This window comes from Dendrobates tinctorius, unplaced genomic scaffold (genome assembly GCF_039654945.1).
Source record: "Dendrobates tinctorius isolate UK_male_01 unplaced genomic scaffold, ASM3965494v1 ptg000211l, whole genome shotgun sequence".
Classification (NCBI taxonomy): Eukaryota; Metazoa; Chordata; class Amphibia; order Anura; family Dendrobatidae; genus Dendrobates; species Dendrobates tinctorius.
This window is the reverse complement of record NW_027361878.1, coordinates 15,511,406-15,529,575: the sequence shown is the minus strand read 5'-3', so window position 1 is coordinate 15,529,575 and position 18,170 is coordinate 15,511,406. Positions and strand designations below refer to the sequence as shown.

Genomic DNA, 18,170 nt, shown 5'->3' with positions numbered 1-18,170 from the left:
CATGATTAATACCCTTATTTTACTCAGCAAGAAAAGTCATGCAAAACATATCGTTTTCCAAAAAATAATACATCTTTCAGTATTATGGTTTAAAAAAGAAAAAAATATCCCTAATATGCCCCCCGACTACACTAACTAGGTACTAAGCATCCTGTTATATCAGTCATAGATAGTGGAATCATACCAATTTCTCTAAGATATTCTTTCTTCTTTTTCATAAAGCTAATGACTATGTGTGCGAATGAGTACAAGTTATCGCCAGTGTAGACATAAAAACAGGACATATTTCTGAGACCCAGCATTTAATTCAGTAGTGACCAGGATAAATATCATAGACACCCCTCGCTCCTCCCCTTTCCCTCCGTGAATTAAAACAGATCAAACGCTGACCATAATAAATAATACAATAAATAATTGTTTAAAAAAATAAAATAGAAAATAAAAAAAATTTGCACGTAATATATTTATATATACTCTTTGCAAATAGGCTATTTTTTTTAGACCGTTAAGAGAGACAAGGCCTCTTCACCGCGCTCGTACGACTGGATACGATGGCACCTTATGGCATAAGGTGGCTAATGGATATTTCTTTACCGCAGAGTCAAAAAGAACACCTAAGATCCAAGTCATCTTTTGAGAGGGGACAGTCTAGAGGCACCAGCCACACTTATTCTCATCTAAAGGAATATCATGATCGGACTCACGCTCACAGTAGAGGTCAGTCTTTTTTTTTTTTTTTTTTCCCAAAATCTAAACCCCAAAAAACACAGAAAAGTCCATTATAAATGGTGGCTAAGACAACTCTGCTTGTCATATTCATATTCTCTGCTGAAATATGCAACTAGTTGAAGGTTACATACATAGATTAATGCAGGAGCAGGCACAGACAAAAGAGGGCCCCTGTGCAAGAACAATATTTGGGCTCTTTGCAGTCCAATAGCTCCACATAATGTATCACCTGGCTTTGGAGGTGGGATCGGCCCCGTTACCTCTTCGTCTCTGTGCAGCTTGCACCGATGGCATGTCCGCCTCTCAATTAATGGGAAGAATAGGGTTATAACGAGACATATTTGATACAATCACATCTTCAGCTGGCCAACTTGTAAACTAGGAGGATACTGACTATGTACCCTTCACCTAAACTAGAGGAGGAAAGTATGACTTCGCTTTCATCTGTAGGGACACGAAACACTTTTTTTTTTTTTTGCCAAGAAATGAACTGCTAAATTACGGTCATAAAAGCTCAACTCTGGACATTTTAGACACCAAGTGGACAACTTATTGCAGTGATATCTAAGAATGTAGCTACTGGGCTTGCCTTGAAATCAGATCTTTACCGAAACTGATTGAGACCAAAGCTTGACCAGAAAATACCCTCGTCTTTGTGTTCATTATCTTCTGGCTTTTTTTAAGCATAAAGTCCTCGCGGTCAGTTCTGCCAGTCCAGCTGACCACAGCACTGTTCAGTTGTCTGCCATGAAGACCAGGTCCCTTGCTCTCACAGATGACAATGGGAGGCAGACACGTTGGAAGTTGGATTTGAGATGGGTATCTACCATCAAGCCCTTTGCTGCTGAAGATGAAGTGGTTTCTTTAACCCATCACTATTGTGTTTGTTCTCCTATGGAATGCTTGTTCGTCTTATTGTTATTCAGCTACAACGAGGAGAGCGACTGATTGATGACACATTAATTATTAGTGTAGTGAAAGCTAGATTAACACGAATCATTTGCTCTTGTTAGAAAATAGGTTTCCCTCTGTATTGTTCCACAAACAATGCGGTGGTATCATTAAAATGCACCTTCTTGTAATCACTTTATTTAGCAGCCTGAAATCTTTCAAAAAGTCGTGGGATTTAAAGAAAGGTTTTGATCTGATGCCAATTGTTATGCAAAAATTTTCAGCGCAACTTTTTAAACTTCATATCACTGTCTTTCATGCATTTCCAAAATCCATTATTTCTCATTTCACTTCTTTCTATTCACAAGCTTTGATAGCTGGACAGTGACCATGTACATTCCTAGGATGCAATCCATCTACCGGACGGTGGTGGGGACAGGACAGGCTACCTTAACAACTTTGCGCCCATGAACCCAGCATGGTGTTAAGTCCAGAGACAGATGTTAGTTTGACATTTTTTTTCATGCATACCTTCTTACAACCGTAGCAGTGTGTACTTGTAGGGGGGCAGAGGTGCTCATGGTCATCATAGCGGTTCAGAAGTGGCTTCCCAGAAGCCTTGTCTCTTATTGACGGACTAAAGATGATCGCTGGAGAGACTTTCCCAGAAGTCTCTGTTCTCACAAACACAAAATGACGGACAGGAGACGCAGGCCTTTCCAGAAGCCTCTGTTTTTACAAACAGAAAGTGACAATGGTTGTATATTAAGAAGGCTTTCCCAGAAGCCTCAACTGTCATGTTCAGAATATGACTGTAGTTGATCTGTGACAGGCTTGCCCGGAAGCCTTTACTTTGACAAAGATTGACAGGTCCAGGGAACTTCGCAGAAGCCCCTACCTCCTCTGGACAGAGAATGGCAAATTATTTCAGCAATTTTCTCCGAGGAGCATTTCATGGGGTGAGATCCTTCTCCAATGAGACTTTGAAAAGTCATTTGCTAAGACGGAACAAGAGATAACAATGGCTTTTCCCAAAAGTCTTTGCTGTTGTCGAAAGGGATTGATGATTTGTTGTCAAGCCTTCAAAATCTTTGACCGTGCCACTGGGAATAGGAAATGCACCCACTACATCATGAAAAGGAGACCTGTGATTTTCTGAAACATGTGCCATCGATGGCTCTATGATAACAGCGTGAGTTGCTGCTAGTCACCATCTTAGGGAACAGATGAAGAATTTCTCAAACAAAAAGAGGGTAAATATATGGGGAGGAGGGGTGTTTATTGGCTGTAGTGGTCTTAGTGGACAGTGGTGTTGTTGGGGTCTTCTAACTTTTACTTGCTTGGCTGTGCTGTAAATTAAGCTGGTTCATCTGCGCTTCTTCTAGGCCATTCAATTTTTTAAGACGAAGTTCATCCAGTTTTCTCCAAAGCTCCTGACGTTCTTTATCTCGCTTCAATTCCCTGTGGGATAAAGGGTACATGTTAGTAATGACTTACATATTTTTATTATAAATGTACAAACTGTTTGATAAAACTTATACATTGTGCAAAAGTCAAAGGGCCCGATTCAGCACAGCCTTCACACCGCAATTCTGGTGCAAAAGCCTTGAAAAATTTTTGGAAATTTTCAATCCAGTTTTACCGAGCTCCAACAAAGTGATTGGCGCTGTGGAGGGATGGGGGTGTGGTGATAAATTTATAGCGAGTGGCGGCATTCGCTACGCCACAAATCGTACTCCATCAGGGGTTGCAGTAGGCTTTGTGGTGAGGTGCACACATGAGTGTACACCACTCATCTGGAGCCAATGACTCATGAAGCCTCTTCATCATTCAGGAGTGGCTGACTCCAGCCCATCTCCTCAAGACCGGTGTGATCAAAGCCGGTCTTGATGTATTGGGTCCTAAAAGTATAATTATTGTCTATAAAACATGGAGGAAATGTAGAAGAACTCAATAATTTTAGTAAATATACAAAAAGGAATTTCTTCTTGACTTTGTAATGTAAGATATGGAATATCATTAAACACACTACTAACACTAAAAGGGAATCTATCATTAGAAAACATCCCATTGTTAAATCAAGTTTGTGTCAAAGAGTAACTAAACTTTACTTTTTAAAAAAATAAATTTTGTCCAGCACAGAAAGTTATAAAAATTCAAAAGTCACTTTATTAGAGGATTTGTCATGTAGGTGGCTTTCAAATGCCTGGTTTTCACCAGTCTATTTCCCTGCCCTCAGCTTCATTGATATTAGACTGTACTCATTTGGAGTACAGATGATGGCAGTGATGGGTCAGTTCCTGTCTCCTCTGAGTATTCTGCTTATCAGAACAATCTCCTGTAGCAGTTAATCCCCAGAATTAGTGAGACATAGGTACTGACCCTGTCACAGCCATCATCTGTACTCCAAATGAGAACATTCTGATATCAGTGCAGCTGAAGGCAGTGAAATAGACACATCTGTAAAAGGTACAGACATATCATGTCTTCAGCTAGAAAGGGACCCCTGGGGTTACAGTACTTCCTACCGGCTACCAGATCACATGGAAGTGACTGCACAAACATATTGGCTTTCTGATTTAATGCAGTCCACTAAAAGAAATTGGCAGAGCAGCGAGGACCACAATGTTGCAATCAATTAAGACTACTCAGCTTTTAGCGGTTTAGTTGCTGGAATACAAAAGGTTGACATAATCGTTTTTTGTAAAAGAGTCCTTCTGCGTCTGCCTTTGTATCAGACCACAAGATTTCTAGAAAAGGGACGTACTGTTGTCTGTCCAGCTTATATGATGCTGTGAGTTCATCAAAGAGTTTCCCGTTCATCTCCATAAAAGTCTTTAGGACATTGTAAATCAAAGAGACAATTGTCCTGGAAAAAAACACACAGAAAAATAGTAAGATCACAGATAGTGATGAGTGAACGTGCTGTGTTATCCCCTCCATGCTTGGGTGCTGAGTGTCTTTGACGTGCTTGAATAAAATGATCGAGTCCCCGCGGCTGCATGTCTCACTGCTTTTCGACAGCCACAACACATGCAGTGTTGCCTCTACCTTGTGCCAGTCCTTACACTGGCTACCCATCCACTCCAGAATTCAGTATAAACTTATTGCCCTCACCCACAAAGCCCTCCATGGCTCAGCACCACCCTACATCTCCTCCCTCATCTCAGCCTACCACCCTACCCGCGCCCTCCGTTCTGCTAATGACCTGAGGTTAACATCCTCAATAATCAGAAGCTCCCACTCCCGTCTCCAAGACTTTTCACGTGCTGCACCAATTCTTTGGAATGCACTACCCAGGTTACTACGATTAATCCCCACAGCTTTAAGCGTGCCTTAAAAACGCATTTGTTCAGATTGGCCTATCGCCTCAACGCATTAATCTAAATATCCCTATGTGGCTAACTCAAACGTTTTTACCATAACCAGCTTCCTCGCATCATGTTCTCACATGCGTTTTGCATTTAATAGCCCTCTGTGTCTGTACTGTTACATATTTAGACTGCTAACTGGTTCATGCAGCAACAGGAACACCCGATTCTTACACTAGGGATGATCCAAACAATAATAACAATATAAAAGCAATTGTTACCATCCACCTTTCGTGTCTCCCCTTTTTCCTTATAGATTGTAAGTTTGTGAGCAGGGCCCTCACTCCTCTTGGTATCTGTTTTGATCTATGTGATTATTGTTATGCTGTAATGTCTATTGTCTGTAGAAGTCCCCTCTATAATGTAAAGTGAGTGCTGCGGAATATGTTGGCGCTATAGAAATAAAATTATTATTACATGCAGGGATTGCCTAACAAACAGGTAATCCCTCCATGTGTTGCGGCTGTTGAACAGCGGCGAGACATGCTGTCGCGGGGACTCGAACATATTATTCAAGTACGCCGAAGGCATTCAGTTAGCATGTGAGCATGGAGGGATAACGACTTATCTGAGCACGTTAGCTCGTCACTAATCACAGATAGAAAGACAAAATAAAAAAAAATACTTAAAGTTTAACTAGTTTTAGGTGACTTATCACGGAAAGTTGTCATGTGTATGTCTATATGACGAAAAAAAAACTTTTTGACCATTAAATTACTTCTATCCTGAATTTTTTTTTTCAGCTTTCTTAGGCGTGTCTCTCAGCCTTTCTTTAGCCCCTTCATCTTCCTTTGCTTTCCCTTTCCATAGACTTCTAAAGGCAGCAACTCAAATCTTATCAGTGAAAACTGGCTATCGTCTTACTAAGTGATTACAGCCACAACCCAAATAATCAGAAAATGGAACAAATAAATTTAATTTGCATTTTAGACTTTGGCTTCCTAAATATTGAAAAAGATTTTAGCAGTAAATTCAGAGATAAGTCTGATAGGTGAGGAAACAGGCAATTTTCCTTAACGCTTTTCTCATCTTCGTCAATTTTTAATTTTGAGGAATAAGAAGAGATGGAAGTTTCTGGTTGTTGACGACGCTGCTGCTGGAAAAACAAGTCATTCATCGGTTTTATTTCATAGCATCTTTATTATGCATTTCAAGTTTGTATTTAACGCTTTTTAAAAAAAAAAAAAAAAAAATAGACTACATACTATGTAATTCTGCATTTTCTTTTTACCTCCGCTTTTTTCTAAAAGCCATAACTTTTTATTTTTCCATAAACAGAGCCATTTGAGGACTTAATTTTTTTTCGGGGATGGGTTTTACTTTTACGTGACACTATTCGGTTTACCATAAAAGGCGAAAAAAAAAAAAGTTTGTGTCACCATTGTCTGAGAATATTGATGAGTGGATCTATTCTAGCTTATCAAAAGCAGCACCGGGGGACACCGAAAGGGAAAAGATTTGGGGGGCCTCAGGTCTGGCTGTCAGGTATTACTAAGGTTGGTTTCACATTTGCGTCTGTTTGCGCAGTGTTTCATCCGCATAGATCTGCATGCGCCATGTGTACCTATCTTTAACATGGTGTACACAGGGGCATGCGTTTGCATCAGCTCGCATGCGTCAACACACGCATGCGTCGTTTTTCGGTGTGCGGCGGGGTCCGGCAAATGCAACATTTTTGGAAGCTTCAAATATGCGCAGTCATGTGCATGTGGATGAGTGCGTAAAAAAACCTCATTACTGTCTATTGGAACGCATGCATTCAATATGCATGCATTTTTCAAAATGTAACTAGAAATCCCTTGAGACACACCCATTTTTGTCTGATGTCATATCGACCGCATGCGCATAAACAACGCAAACGCATGCAAAAATGCATACAAACGCAGCGTTTTTTTGGCATCATGCATAAGATTATGCAGATAAAAAACGCTGCGTAAATATGCCTTTGCATGCTTTTTTGCATGCGTTTGCGGATGATACGCTGCAGACTCAAACGCTAATGTGAATCTAGCCTAACCTGGACGCTGGACTGGACTCCTATATCAATTTGCTCATCTCTATCTAAGACCCAAAATATTTTATATTTTCCATCAATAGGATTGAATTAGGTCTTGTTTTTTGAGTGGCAAGTTGTTTTTATTGGTAATATTTTGGGATACATTACAAATTTTGAGCACTTTTTATTTTGTTTCATTGGAGAACCAAGATGGCTGAAAAAAAAACTTTCACGTTACTATTAATTTAGAAACAAAAAACAATGGTCACTCGTTAAAGGGAACCGGTCAACAGTGACAGATAGGAGACCTAGAGACCTGATCTTAGCGGTAGCCGCTATATCACTTTAGCTCTAACCAAAATCATCAAAAAATAGACCTATATCTTTTATATACATTTTATGTTTTTAGTTTCTAAACAGCGAAAAAGAAAACAATGTCTGTAATTTTCTGTTATTGTTTGTGCAGAAACACAAATCAGTGATGAAAATCTCACAGTGGCGGGTCCTAAACACCCAGGTGCAGTATGAATGTAATGGAGGTTCATAAGGAAGAATGTCTACTCTTGGTCAAACACTTACTGGTTCCAGTGTTCTTTGGAGACCTGGTAGAGGGTGCCAAATATCAGGGGAAGGATGGTGTGACAGTTCTCCTCTATCAGACTGAGGATGTACTCATTGTTCCAGAAATAAAGGGCACGCTCCGCAACCTAATATTAAGACAAAATAATAATAAAAAAATCTGCGGTGAATAAAACATTCACAATCATGATCTATGCCCATATGGGATACTGCGTCTTACAAGGATTTGCACAATGCTTGTGATTGCTGTGTTGATATGTCTTTTATATAACAAGCTACAACAGCTTCTCTGAAGGCTTTTTACAGATTTTGGAGGCGTCGATGGGAATTTTTTCCCATTCATTCAGAAGAGGATTTGTGAGGTCAGACACAGATGTTGAGAAGAGGGCGGGCTCACAATCGCCAATGTAGTTCTTCCCAATCAGGGGCGTAACAATCATGGTCGCAGATGTTGGGGGCCCACAGACGCCAGCACAAACTTCAACTGGATGTGCGTCCCCCAGGAAGGGAAACAAAGTCCTGCTCATAGTTATTGCCCCCCCCCTTCTTTTTTTTGACTGTACAATATCTTCATAAATAAATGGAAATGTACCATAGTTATATTCTCGGGATTTTTTAATTAGTGGTCCAAAGCAATACAACAATAAAACATTGTTTTTCAACTTACATGTTGCAATTTCAAAGAAGAAACAGAGTAAAAAGCATGTGCAGCAATAATGGCACCCCCTAATACTTGGTTTCACACTCTTTGGCATTGATGATGGCCTCCAAACTTTTCTTGTAGCCATCTATAAGCTTCTTGCACTTCTCAGCTGGTATTTTCTCCCACTCTTCCTTAGCAGCTTGTTCAAGCTTCTGAATGTTTGCAGGGTTCTTTTTCCTAATGGCAGATTGCAGCTCATTCCAAACATTTTCAATGGGATTGAAGTTAGGATTCATTGCTGGCCATTTTAACCCCTTTCTGCCATTAGACGTACTATTCCGTCCATGGGCCTTGGGACTTAATTCCTATGGACAGAATAGTACATCATCATCGATCAACCGCGATCACGCTTCACTGTTGGTAGGGTGCTCTCTTCCTTATAAGCTTCATTGCGCCGTCTGTAAACAAACTGTTGCTTTTCGTTGGCAAAAAGCTGTATTTTTGCTTTATCTGTACACCTAACATTTTCCCAGAAGGACTTCCCAGTCATTCCTTTTTATGTACTTTCTTCAGCAATGGTTTCTTCCTTGGCCTTCACCCATAGAGCTCTGCTTGGTTTAGTGTGCGGTGTATGGTACTTGTCAAAAGCATGACCCCAGTGTTAGGCACTGTGATTCTTCCTCTGCACAGGATGGATCCCAAGCCTTATCTTCTCCTGCAGTCTCCCATTCATTCTCGACTGTAGTGGATGCTGCTCAGCAGAGACATCGGTCTCAACATCTTGCTCAGATTCGGGTTGTAAACTTTGTTACCGCTGCCTCTCCAGGTCCAGCTATGGTAACTTGCAATAGACAGCGGTGAGCAGTCATTCCTGAGGCTAAGTCCAGGATTCGTGTTACTGAGCATACTCGTGAGGTGGCGCCCTCTCTTTGGTGGTCGTCTGTCAGCTGCTCATGTCCTGTGCCAGCTCCAGATTGGTCCGTTAGCAAGGTCCTGTCTGATTGGCACTGTCTATAAAAGGATCTTTGGTGCGCTCGTCGGTGCGCTAAGATCATGTGCATTTACAGTGTGTGTGTGTGTATGTGGGACAGTTACCACCCTGTATGCACGTGTGCCGCTATTCGCACCACGGGTGCATTTCTAAACAGGCAGTGTAGGATGGGAACTCCCATTTGAACCTACAGTTGTGGCCAAAAGTATTGACACCCCCCTGCAATTTTGTCAGATAATACTCAGTTTCTTCCTACCGCTTCCGGTAACCATCAATGAGTTTCTTACAATGCTCTGCTGGAATTTTAGACCATTCTTCTTTGGCAAACTGCTCCAGGTCCCTGATATTAGAAGGGTGCCTTCTCCAAACTGCCATTTTTTAGATCTCTCCACAGGTGTTCTATGGGATTGACTCATTGCTGGCCACCTTAGAAGTCTCCAGTGCTTTCTCTCAAACCATTTTCTAGTGCTTTTTGAAGTGCGTTTTGGGTCATTGTCCTGCTGGAAGACCCATGACCTCTGAGGGAGACCCAGCTTTCTCACACTGGGCCCTACATTATGCTGCAAAATTTGTTGGTAGTCTTCAGACTTCATAAAGCCATGCACACGGTCAAGAAGTCCAGTGCCAGAGGCAGCAAAGCAACCCCAAAACATCAGGGAACCTCCGCCATGTTTGACTGTAGGGACCGTGTTTTTTTTTCTTTGAATGCCTTTTTTTTCTCCTGTAAACTCTATGTTGATGCCTTTGCCCAAAAAGCTCTACTTTTGTCTCATCTGACCAGAGAACATTCTTCCAAAACCTTTTAGGCTTTTTCAGGTAAGTTTTGGCAAACTCCAGCCTGGCTTTTTTATGTCTCGGGGTAAGAAGTGGGGTCTTCCTGGGTCTCCTACCATACAGTCCCTTTTCATTCAGACGCCGACGGATAGTACGGGTTGACACTGTTGTACCCTCGGACTCCAGGGCAGCTTGAACTTGTTTGGATGTTAGTCGAGGTTCTTTATCAAACATCCGCACAATCTTGCGTTGAAATCTCTTGTCAATTTTTCTTTTCCATCCACATCTAGGGAGGTTAGCCACAGTGCCATGGGCTTTAAACGTCTTGATGACACTGCGCACAGTAGACACAGGAACATTCAGGTCTTTGGAGATGGACTTGTAGCCTTGACATTGCTCATGCTTCCTCACAATTTGGTTTCTCAAGTCCTCAGACAGTTCTTTGGACTTCTTTCTTTTCTCCATGTTCAATGTGGTACACACAAGGACACAGGACAGAGGTTGCGTCAACTTTAATCCATGTCAACTGGCTGCAAGTGTGATTTAGTTATTGCCAACACCTGATAGGTGCCACAGGTAAGTTACAGGTGCTGTTAATTACACAAATTAGAGAAGCATCACATGATTTTTCGAACAGTGCCAATACTTTTATCCGCCCTCTTTTTTATGTTTGGTGTGGAATTATATCCAATTTGGCTTTAGGACAATTCTTTTTGTGTTTTTTTTCATTTAAGACAAATTAAATGAAGATAATACCAAAGAATTTGTGTTTGCAATCATTTTCAGGAAGAAACTGAGTATTATCTGACAATTGCAGGGGTGTCATTACTTTTGGCTACAACTGTAGCATCTACACTGGGCGTCCTCAGGTGCAGTGCTCAAAAGCCACCATGTGTTAGAGCAGGTTCAATCACCAGCATAGTGGGGGGGAGAGTTATAGGGACCCCAACTAGCGTCAATTCCTCTATGCTCCTGTGACATCTAACACGGCATAGCTTAGAGTGCTCTCAATTTTTGTACTGCTCTGTGGAGCAACAGAGTCAGGCACTTGCACTCTGTTCACACCGAGTGATGTATTTTAACTCGGTGTGTTTACAGTGCTTGCTGGCAGCTACATTCCGCCACTGTCCTCTAGCTGCGGCTTTTCCATCACCGCATGGTGGACCCCGGGTTGCGATTGCACCTTCTCATAATTTACATTGGTGTGATCCGCAAACCCTAACAGTATCTTAGCACCAGGGTCTGGCTAGCAATGGCGGATGAGCAGCGTTTACAGCGGTACATCCAGCAGCTGGAGGGCAGGTTGTCCGCTCTTGAGCGCACGACTGCAGCAGTGGATGTTACCGCAGTATTGGCTCATGCAGTCAGTGAAGCTGCGTCTCGTGTGTCTGCTGCCTCCCCTGTTTGTTCTGTCTCTCTCATGTCTCCCCCGGGTCGATAAGTTCATGGGTGACAGTAAAGTCTGTAGGGGATTCATGAACCAGTGTGCTATACATTTGGAGCTGTTGGCGTCACGTTTCCCATCTGAGCGGGCCAAGGTGGGATTCGTGGTCTCTTTGTTAACGGACAGGGAGCTGGAGTGGGCTAGGCTGCTTTGGGAGCGCAATGACCAGGTGGGTGCAGAGCGCCTCGTGTTTTCTGAGCGCTCTGAAGCAGGCCTTTTTAGGGCCTCGTGTCACCCATGACATCGCGCTCCAACTTCTGGTTTTAACCCAGGGGTCCTCGATGGTCAGCCATTTCGCCATCCATTTCCGGACTCTAGCTTCAGAGTTAGAGTGGCCGGATAACGTCCTCATCCCTGTCTTCTGGAGGGGACTGGCTGATCATGTAAAGGACGCCCTGGCCACTAGGGAGATTCCGTCCACACTGGAGGAATTAATTCCGTTTCCACCCGCATCAGCCTTCGGCATTCTGAGCGAAGGTTGGAGCGAGCCCAGTGTAGGTAGAGGTTTCGACTGGCTCCAAATTTCGCCAAACCTCTGGAATCTCCGGCCCAGGTTTTGGAACCACAGGATGCCATGGAGGTTTCTCGAGCGGAATCCAAGTCTCATCCCGCTCGTGTACCTCCGATCTGCCATGTTTGTAGGCGGCCTGGGCATTAAGCCAACAAGTATCCCCAGTAGCAGGGAAATGACTGCGTCTAGTGGCTACAGGAGGAGGCTCACTAAACACAGCGACACTGTCCTCCAAGTTGACTTTTAGGGCGACACTTTCATATGGCTCTACCACCCACGCTATGGAAGTTTGTGTGGACTCCAGGGCTGAGGGTAATTTTATGTCCTCTGCCTTTGCCCAACGGCACACAATACCGCTGGTGATGCTCACCAAGCCAGTTACCATCCGGGTGGTCAATAGATGCGCATTGCTTCGCAAATCACACATCAGATCATTCCTCGCTCTCTGGCTATGTCTCCAGAACATCAGGAGATAATCTCGTTGTTGGTCATTCCTGAGGGTATTGACGAGGTATTTTTAGGGATACCCTGGTTACGTCATTTTTCCCCTCATATTGACTGGTCCACAGGGAGCATATTGGGATGGAGTGGGTCATGTGAAAGAAGGTGTCTGAGGGCTCAGGTTCAGGTTGCTACATCTAACGTCACCGAAGATCTAACCCCTCTCCATAAACATTTCTGGCATTATGCGGACATGTTTTCCAAGAGGGCAGCGAAGACCCTTCCACCTCATCGCCTTTATGACTGTCCATTATTATTATTATACATTTATATAGCACCATTTATTCCATGGCGCTTTACAGGGAAAAGGGGAAATGTAGACAAGTACAATAAACATGTGCAAGACAAGGGACACACAAGTACAGAAGGAGAGAGGACCCTGCCTGCGAGGGCTGACAGTCTACAGGGATGGGTGAGGACACACTAGGAGAGATAGACCTCTTGTCGGGCACAAAGCCTTCCTGGGGACGAGTTTACCCTCTATCTCTTTCGGAGACTGAGGCCATGTCTCAATATATTAAAGAGAATCTGGAGAGAGGGTTTATTAGGATGTCAGTGTCTCCTGCAGGGGCTAGCTTCTTCTTTGTTCAGAAGAAGAACGGGCAACTATGTCCATGCATAGATTACTGGGGTTTGAATGCTATTACCATCAAAAACAAATACCCTATACCTCCCATCTCGGAGCTCTTTGACAGGCTATGAGGAGCTAGGGTATTTACTAAACTAGATCCGCATGGCACGTACAACTTGATACAAATTTGCGAGGGGGATGAATGGAAGACTCTGTTTAACACACGGGACGGCCACTATGAATATCTGGTGATGCTGTTCGGCCTTTGTAATGCTCCTGCAGTCTTCCAAGACTTTGTTAACGGCATCTTCCGGAAGTTGTTATCCACTTCTGTGGTAGTCTATCTGGACGTAATCTTATCTTCTCTCCAGATATTGATACCCACCGTAAGGATGTCTGAAAGGTCTTTGAACACCTGTACGCCAATTCCCTGTATGCCAAATTGGAAAAGTGAGCAGTGAGTTTGAGCAGGAGTCTTTGCCTTTCCTACGCTATATTATCTCAGCCAAAGGTTTGGCCATGTATCCTGCCAAACTGAGGCCCGTGATGAACTGGCAGGAACCACATTCCCTTAAAGTGGTGCAGCGCTTTATGGGGTTCATCAACTATTATCGCCAGTTCATTCCTCACTTTTCTACCTTAGTGGCTGCGCTAGGGCTCCCGAGCTACATTGCCCTGATGTGGATAATCCCTTCATAATGGAAGTTGATGCCTCTTCCATCAGTGCTGGCGCTGTCCTGTATCAGAAGGACTCTCAAGGTCCTAAACACCCGTGTTTTTTCTTTTCTAAGACCTTCACACCGGCGGAGAGAAACTATTCTATCGGGGACAGGGAGTTACTGGCCATGAAGTCGGCCTTCTTGGAGTGGAGACATCTCCCAGAAGGGGCTCGATTCCCTTTCCAAGTGTTCACCGACCACAAAAACCTGCTGTATCTGCACACGGCTCAGCAGTTGAACTCTCGCCAGGCCAGATGATCTTTATTTTTCTCCCGATTTAATTTCACCCTTCATTTTCTCTCGGGGGAGAAGAACCTCCGTGCCGATGCTCTATCCTGTACCGCTGTCTCATTGGAGTGGGACGAACCTCAGCTTATTGTCCCGCCAGAGAGTCTGCGTATGGTAGCTCCGGTTTCGCTTGAGTCGGTGCCTCCGGGCAAGACCACCAAATCTGCAGCCGGAGGTACTCTCTTGGGCTCACACGTCTAGGTTGGGTGGATATTTTGGGACCAAAAGGATGTCTGAGCTTCTGGCAAGGTCATGTTGGTGGCAGCGAATGGCGTGATGTTAGGGATTGCGTCCAGGCGTGTGTCTCCTGCGCCAAGAATCGGCCTTCCCGGCAGAGGCCCACAGGCTTGCTACATCCACTGTCGGTGGCAGATAGGTCCTGGGACATGGTCGGAATGGACTTCATTGTGGGCTTGCCCAAGTCCTGTAACAATACAGTCATCTGGGTAGTAACTGATCATTTCTCCAAGATGGTACATTTAGTTCCTCATCTGAGGGTACCGTTGGCAAGGGCTTTGGCGGTGCTTTTTGTTAAGCCTTAATTCCTCTATGCAGAGGCGTAGCTAGGGTTTTGGTTCGGGGGGGTGAAACTTCTGAGTGGGCCCCTAACCTGAGAACCTCAGCAGATGACCGTGCTGTTGCCAAAAATTATCTATATATATATATATATATATTCCATTATTGCGGCGTCAGCTCGGCCCCCCAGTGCGCGCCGCAATAATGGAAGAGAGAGCGTAACACGACGCTCCCTCTCCCATCATTGCCCTCTTCCTCTGACACACAGCGGGTGCGCGATGACGTCACTTCATCGCGTCCCTGCTGTGTTCCGGTCTGACTGCCGCGCAGCTCCTGACATCAGAGTAGAGTCACTGCCGAAATCAGCGTGGGAGTGAGGAGGAGAGGTGAGTATCGTTTTTTGTTTTTTTTTTTAATTTTATATAGTGAGTCCTGGTTGCATGATTATGATACCCCGTATGGGGGGGCAGCATAATACCCGTATGAGGAGGGGGCAGCATGATACCCCGTATGATGGGGGGCAGCATGATACCCCGTATGATGGGGGGCAGCATGATACCCCGTATGAGTGGGGTATTATGATACCACGTATGAGGAGGGGGCAGCATGATACCCCGTATGAGGGGGGTAGTATGATACCCCGCATGAGGGGGGCAGCATGATACCCCATGAGGGGGACAGCATGATACCCCATGAGGGGGACAGCATGATACCCCATGAGGGGGACAGCATGATACTCTGTAAGGGGAGCTGCATTATATTCTGAAGGGGCTTTATTATACCATATGAAGGGGGCTACATCATAGAAAAAGAAAGAGAACAGAGAGAGAGAAAGAACAGAGAAAGAAACATTAGAGAGAAAGAAAGGGGAAAGAACAGAGAGAGAGAGAAAGAGAAGAAAGAAAGAACAGAGAGAGAGAGAACAGAGAGAAAGAGAACGAACAGAGAGAAATATTAGAGAGAGAACAGAAAGAAAGAAGGGAAAGAAAGAACAGAGAGAGAGAATAGAGAGAGAGAAAGAGAACAAAAGATACTATAGCAGCAGGGCTCACATTGCAGTGCCCACCTGAGCCTCCAAGTGCAGGACATATCCTGATCCACTCACATGGCCGACATCCCCGAGTCCAAGGAGGAGACAGTGATGGACCTGAAGCATTCCCTGAGGTGCCTCCATGGTTCCGTCACAATCTCCTCCCGAAATTACCTCATTTCCGGTCAGCTTCCAGCATGTCACTTTCGGTGGAACGTCACGTGCAAATTTTAAAGTGCTCCTCGGGGCTCTGCCGTATACTCCTGTGTCCGCGGGAAAAGTAAGCTCCCGAATGGGGCAGACTTTCTCTCAAAATCGAGATGGTTGGGAGGTATGAATGCTCCCCACCATGCACCTTGTACACACATAGATCCGTACACCTCGCACACACGCGGCTCCGCTCCGTACACCTCGCACACACGCGGCTCCGCTCTGTACACCACGCACACACGCGGCTCCGCTCCGTACACCTCGCACACACGTGGCTCCGCTCCGTACACCTCGCACACACGCGGCTCCGCTCCGTACACCTCGCACACACGCGGCTCCGCTCCGTACACCTCGCACACACGCGGCTCTGCTCCGTACACCTCGTACACACGCGGCTCCATGCACCTCGTACACACGGCTCCACTCCGTACACCTCATACACACACAGCTCTGCTACATGCACCCTGTAAACCAAGCCTGATCCCACACAGAAACTTCCCTTCATCCAGCACCATGAGAACCAGCACAGCAGAGTCCTACATACACTGAGACTGAGGCCCCTGATCATGTGACCTCGACTTCTCCCCTCCTGTGACCTCATCACAGGTCCTGTGGCCGAGAAGAGAACATAAGGGCAGAGCAGGGAGATGATTGATTCTCCCTCTCTGCCGCAGATACAGTCAAGTGTAAATCCGGGTGGGCCCCCTCACAGCGCGGGCCCGGGGCGACTGCCCCCTCGGTAGCTACGCTACTGCCTCTATGTTCCTGTGACGTCTAACAGGGCATATCTTAGAGTGCTCTCAGTTTTTGTACTGCTCTGTGGAGCAACAGAGTCAGGCACGTTGCACTCTGTTCACACTGAGTGACGTTTACCTTGGTGTGTTTACGGTGCTTGCTCTCAGCTACATTCCGCCATAGTCCTCTAGCTGCAGTTTTTCCATCACCGCACTGTGGACCCTGGGTTACGATCGCACCTTCTCATAATTTACATTTGGTGCGATCCGCAAACCCTAACACCCAGACTGTTCCAGGTTGGCCTTCAGGTCTTTGGATGTTTGCCGTGGTGTTTTTTTTTCCACCATTCGTACCAAACTTCAAAGATATCTTTTGTAAATTTTCCTCTTTCCCCCACTTCCAGAGAGATTCTTGATGGTTACATGCTTGGCAAACTTCTTAACATTGTGTAATGCTGAAACTGGGTCTTTGGAGACAGCATAATCCCCTTTGGAAGTCTTGTGTTTGCTAATAATAGCAGTTCAGTTGTGACAAAGGAACAGGTCCTACAATGTCGCTTTTTAAAACACTGAAGTCATCAATCATTGGCTAATTCAATTTCAAATGGCACCGACAATTAAGCACAAATGATTCTCATTTGTGATTTACCACAGGCAAGTCAAAATGTGTTTCCATACTAATGTAATGTAAAGGATGCCAATACCAGTGCACATCAAGCTTCAGTATATTCTATTTTTCCTTCAATGGTTTTTGATTTAAAATTATTGTTTAGCCTTTGCTCTTTTGTATTTAACACAAGTGTTCTATAGTCTATACAAAAAAAGGTTTCACTTGATACTTTTTTTTTTGAGGAGATATTCCACATTATGTACTTACATCTAATGGGTGCCAATAACGATGAGCAGGACTGTATATACCAGGATAGATTACATTATATATATATATATATATATATATACACACAAACACGAGTATATATTGTATATATGTTTAAGCAGGTTGCGGGATGCCATAACAGACGGATGGCAGAGCAAGGGTTAACAAATTGAACAGTTTAATTGAACCAGGGGTTAACTCCTCATAGGGAATCAAATGGTTAAGGGAAAAATGTGCAGAACACTAAGTGCAGAATGAGAACAGTCGTTTTAGAAAGAACTTATCGTGTTCTTGGTGCTTCTCCATGGCAGATGATCCCTCAGGGAGTTGCAGCGTCAACAACGGCGGAAACAATGTCTAAAGGAGAATCCTTCACACAGCGGTCCGTCTTCTGGCAGCAGCGGTCAGTTTCCGGTACCTTCCGCTGAGCCCCTAGTCCATAAGCTGCTATCGCCGAAACAGACGAGGCCGCAGCTCTTTCCTGACAGTCTTCACCGGCAGGGAGGGCCAAGAGTATGCGTCCGGTACCCAGCATTCTCTACTTTGCCTGTGCACTGTTCCAACAAGCACGGAGCGCTCAGCCCCTCTGTCTCTCGCAGTCTCTCTGTCAGTGTCGAAGGTCGGCAGGCGCGAGCTGTCGCAGCGCTGGTGCTCAGAGGACGGAGCACGCTGATAGCCCTGCCACACGCTGCTTGTTCGTGCCACTGCTGGCTGTTTTTGCATGCGCTTTCCCTTTGCCACGCCCCTAGCTTCAGGGTGACGAGGTTGGTCCTGTCCCTTATTCTCTCCCCCGGA

The 18,170-nt window shown here is 44.7% G+C and overlaps 1 protein-coding gene across 3 annotated transcripts in view; it reads right to left on the bottom strand.

The window, feature by feature from the left end:
* PPP2R5B (protein phosphatase 2 regulatory subunit B'beta) overlaps positions 1 to 18,170 on the bottom strand; it is a 166,279-nt gene continuing 148,109 nt past the window's right edge. For all 3 annotated transcript variants that reach the window (XM_073554479.1, XM_073554480.1, XM_073554481.1), the window contains 3 exons: positions 7,567 to 7,694; positions 4,388 to 4,489; positions 1 to 3,081 (listed from right to left, as the gene is read on the bottom strand). In XM_073554479.1, the coding sequence (XP_073410580.1) occupies positions 2,946 to 3,081; positions 4,388 to 4,489; positions 7,567 to 7,694 (366 nt within the window). In that variant the 3' untranslated portion in view covers positions 1 to 2,945. The remainder of the gene's footprint in view (positions 3,082 to 4,387; positions 4,490 to 7,566; positions 7,695 to 18,170) is intronic.